The sequence below is a fragment of the Chlamydotis macqueenii genome, chromosome 9 (genome assembly GCF_036417535.1).
Source record: "Chlamydotis macqueenii isolate bChlMac1 chromosome 9, bChlMac1.mat, whole genome shotgun sequence".
In the NCBI taxonomy this organism is placed as follows: domain Eukaryota; kingdom Metazoa; phylum Chordata; class Aves; order Otidiformes; family Otididae; genus Chlamydotis; species Chlamydotis macqueenii.
In genome coordinates, this window is record NC_141564.1 from 25,324,549 (window position 1) to 25,328,564 (window position 4,016).

The following is a 4,016-nucleotide window of genomic DNA, read 5'->3' on the forward strand; positions in this document are numbered from 1 at the left end:
TGATTTCAAGGCAACGGCGTGCTATTTTGCAGGGAATTATGAATCATTTGACTGTGTTAACAATGTGTTTTGTGTCGTTTCCCCATCTTTTGATTAATTTGTATACATTATTTATATATACATGTGTACATTCGTATACATTATTTATAACGAAAAGCAAACACATTCTTCCCCGGTTTAATACATCATGACCCGCTCCTGAAAAAAAATCCTACACATTAAACGTGTTATTAAATATGAAAAATGTACAGCTGTGAGTATGTCACTGTCATCGCTTGTTGCCCCCAATTAGTTCTGCTGTAACCCTTTTAGCTTCAAGAGAAACCAGATTATAACTTGTCTGTCAAGGCTGAGGTTTATTTTACACAATGTGTAATATCTGAGCAATCAATGTCATCATTATCGAAATGATTACCCTATCAGTCAGCAGCTCATTCGCCAGAAGACCTTTGCGTCTTTTTGCTGATTATGTACTTTCCGAAGCAAAGACAAATGGTGATAACTAATACCGGTGCATCTGGGTGTAAGGGCAAGTAAGTACTGCAGTACTCGGTGTGAATTCGGCCAGCCCAGCGTAGGTCTGCTAGCTGTCAAAGAACTGAGACTCAGTATGAATTAAATAATATTTGACTAAATTGTCTATCTCCTCTTTTTTATCTACTGTTTAGAACGCTGGCTAAAAAATTATCTTTTGATGTTTCAGCTACTTCCCCCCTTCTTGTTCCTTTCCTGAAGGAAATCAGTGGCCAACAACAGGATAGAGCATAACGAAGGTAACAGAACTCTTTAATTTCAGGTAGCTGAATCTCAGTATGGACCAGGTCATAAGATGCAGAGTAAAGTTAAACTTGTTCATACAAACATAACTCACCGAGTGTACAGCTCTAACAAGGTAATCAAAGCAGACAGGTTCGTGCACGGGTGGGCAGGAGGAGTAACTGGCAGAGTCGGAGGGAGCCGGCTAGAGCCGAGCGCGTTTCGAAGTGGAGTTCTCCCATGGCTTGATGTACCCATGTAGCCTGACATCAGAAACCACTTCACATTAATTTGTTGCTGGGAGACGAGATGCACCAATAAATCAGGCACCTTGTCGTTCCGTGGGCTAAGTACGGACAAACCGTACGAATTCCCCTCCTCGCTGGCTGTGTTTACACTTTGTTTCTTTTCCAAAACAGATGCAGGTGCAGTCACAAAGGGATTTATCTCTGGAAACACACTGAAACGGGGCAGACAGCTAGCGGTTCCCTGGAGCAGGGGATTAGGCAGCGGAACCAGGCTGCTGCTGGGTCAGTACACACCAGTTTGCAGCGTAAAGAGTTCTTAAATGATCCCGCAAGTGCCGTTCACTGTTCAAACATGTTTGAAGACAGTAACCTTTGCGCTTGTGACCAATTGGTACGTTACTCATGGTTGTTCCACCCACAGGCTTGGCACTGAACATTACTCCTTCATAAATACTGTTTGCGCATTATCAAGTTGATAAAAGCCAGCATGTATTTGTACAGAGCTTTTACTTACTTTTCGCAGCGCGGAGCGGCTTCTTCCCCTTCCTGACTCTTCGTGCTTCGCATCACGGAGGAAGAAAGACATCTTGCTGGCAAAAAACTGGCTTCGGGGAAGACAGCGAATTCCAGCTTTCAAGGCTCACCAGGAACGCCACGGCACAAATGGGCCTCCAGAACACCAAACACTCCAAAGTGAAGCAAGCCAATATACTGATGTTAGGGCTTGATGCTGCGGGAAAATCTACGTTGTTGTACAAGTTCAAGTATAACGATGTTTTTCTAACAATTCCTACGATTGGCTTTAACGTTGATATGATTGAAACTGGGAAAAATTTTACATTGACGTTTTGGGATGTCGGAGGACAACAGAAAATGAGACAGGCTTGGTGCAATTTCCTGGAGAACACAGACGGACTGCTGTATGTTGTGGACAGCTCTGATAAACGACGTCTGGAAGAATCCAAGAAAGAATTTGAACTAATTTTAAAGAATGACTTTTTAAAAAGCGTGCCAGTCGTCCTGCTAGCGAACAAGCAGGATTTGCCTGGAGCTTTGAACGCTGAGGAAGTAACCAGGAGATTCCACATGAAGAAGTACTGCAGTGACAGAAATTGGTATGTACAACCCTGCTGTGCTATCACAGGAGAAGGTTTGTCAGAAGCTCTCCAAAGACTAACCACGTTTGCAAAACAGTACAGCAGATCAAAGGAGACTTCTACAATCTTTAAGGAAATCGAAACACTGTAAGAATTTCTGTCATCCAGTTCTGGTGAACTTTAATCAATGTATTTTATTGAGCAGACTAAATCTGGAAATACTGGATCCTGGAGAACTCTTATAAGTAAATATTTGTAAAGAACTTTGACAATATTAAATTATACTGTTATACCTGCAGATGGTTCTGAGATACTACGCTGCAGCATTTTATTAGTGACAGCATACGCGGGGTTGTTCAGCTCAGACGTGTGGCTGTTGAATGACGAAAAAGGTGGAGCTGAGCTTCTGAATTTTAACAAGTGGAAACAAAATAGGTGCCCAGTGCTTGAAATGCTTAAAGCAAGCCATTTTGTCAAGATTATAAAATTGCCGAGTCATTTGTTCAGCAAGAAAAGCGAGAGAGAAAATGTTGTTTCATAATGAATGTTCCATGGATGCATTTCTCTTGTGAAAATGTAGTTATTTTAGAGCTTAAACTCTTAGCTATGCACAAGAGAACCCGTGTTGTTGGATATTATTGCATTCTAGAACCGATGACTCCAAACAGATTTTAACAAAAGGACTTGTTTCTCATCAAGCCACAGACAGAGCTGTGTGTAAGGTGTGGGTCTGATGTCCCTTTGTTACAGATCTCCACGTACAAATTTCTTTGTTTCTGCACTGTCAGATTGCTGTCCTTAGCCAAGAACGGAGTGATGGAAACCAGTATGGGATGAGTCCAGCGAAACGCTAGTTCCCATTGGTTTTGGGGTGGGGGATAAAGGAGGGGGGGGGGAATGGGAGGGTTGGCTCCTTGATTGTTTTTTTATGGATCTTGCTGGATCCTATCCTGCCTGTACTGAAGCCATCTGAAATTTTGCTACTGATAAATTTTGGTTTGATTAAATTTGACATAAGTGGCACAAAATTGCTAATCCTATTAGTATCGTTTGTAGAAAAAAAGATTTCCAAATTAAATTTCTGTTCAGATTTCCTGATTCATGAAGGAGTGAATTAGTATTCTGAATGCCATTAAAGCAACAAAGGATTGATAACTAGAAGACTAATTGAACTGTATCAACCATGAAAACAGTTTAAACACTAAGGCTGAAAAGTTAATAGGGCCTGCTCTTTAAAAGCAGGAGAAAAGAGAGCACCTAATTATTGGTTATACAGTCCCAGAAAATCCAGCCTAATTGTTTCTGCCTTCTTGAGCAATGTCTGCAGAGGTAGGATGCTCCAGTGCTTAGGATGCTTGCTTAGATAGCTGGATTATTATTTTTTTTTCTCCTACATCTACCACAATCTTTGACCATAGGCAAATCATGTAATCACTCTGTGCCTCAACAGTCCCTTGGCAAAATGAACTCCCCAGTTCTGCGCTCTGAAAAAGCTGTGGCAAGGGCCAGCTTGTCAGCCTTTCTCTTGTGACAAAATGGTCATGCCAAGTAATTCACGTAAGAAATTTACATTTAGTTCTTACTAATAAACAGGCAGGAATTTCAAGTTACAGAAGGGTGAAGCAGCAAGAAAAGCACCCAGACGTACCCTGTTGTCTCATGCATATATTATTCAAAGACCAAAAATCATCAGGTGAATTTGCTGAAATGGTAAACAAAGCAAGGTTTCTCAAGAGAAGCTGTTATTAATACTGACAGTAATTACCATGGGCTAAATCCTGAGTCATGTTGAGACTACATTTCTGAAAGGAGAGCAAGTGTTTAGACTTGTCATGGTCTGATGATTTAGGCTCAATATAAAATGTCATCTTCTGTCCCAAAAAAAAAAAAAAATTTAAATTCTGCAACAACGGGA

At 41.0% G+C, this 4,016-nt stretch overlaps 1 protein-coding gene across 1 annotated transcript; it reads left to right on the forward strand.

The window, feature by feature from the left end:
- The first annotated feature begins 1,625 nt into the window (after positions 1-1,625).
- Positions 1,626-2,252, forward strand: ARL14 (ARF like GTPase 14). Its single transcript, XM_010123562.2, has one exon. The coding sequence runs from the start codon at positions 1,668-1,670 to the stop codon at positions 2,250-2,252; it is 585 nt and encodes a 194-aa protein (XP_010121864.1). The 5' UTR covers positions 1,626-1,667.
- Positions 2,253-4,016: the final 1,764 nt, after the last annotated feature.

What these genes read in the sequence shown, in the direction of transcription:
- ARL14 (XM_010123562.2), top strand. Translation starts at nt 1,668, where the DNA reads ATGGGCCTCCAGAACACCAAACACTCCAAAGTGAAGCAAGCCAATATA.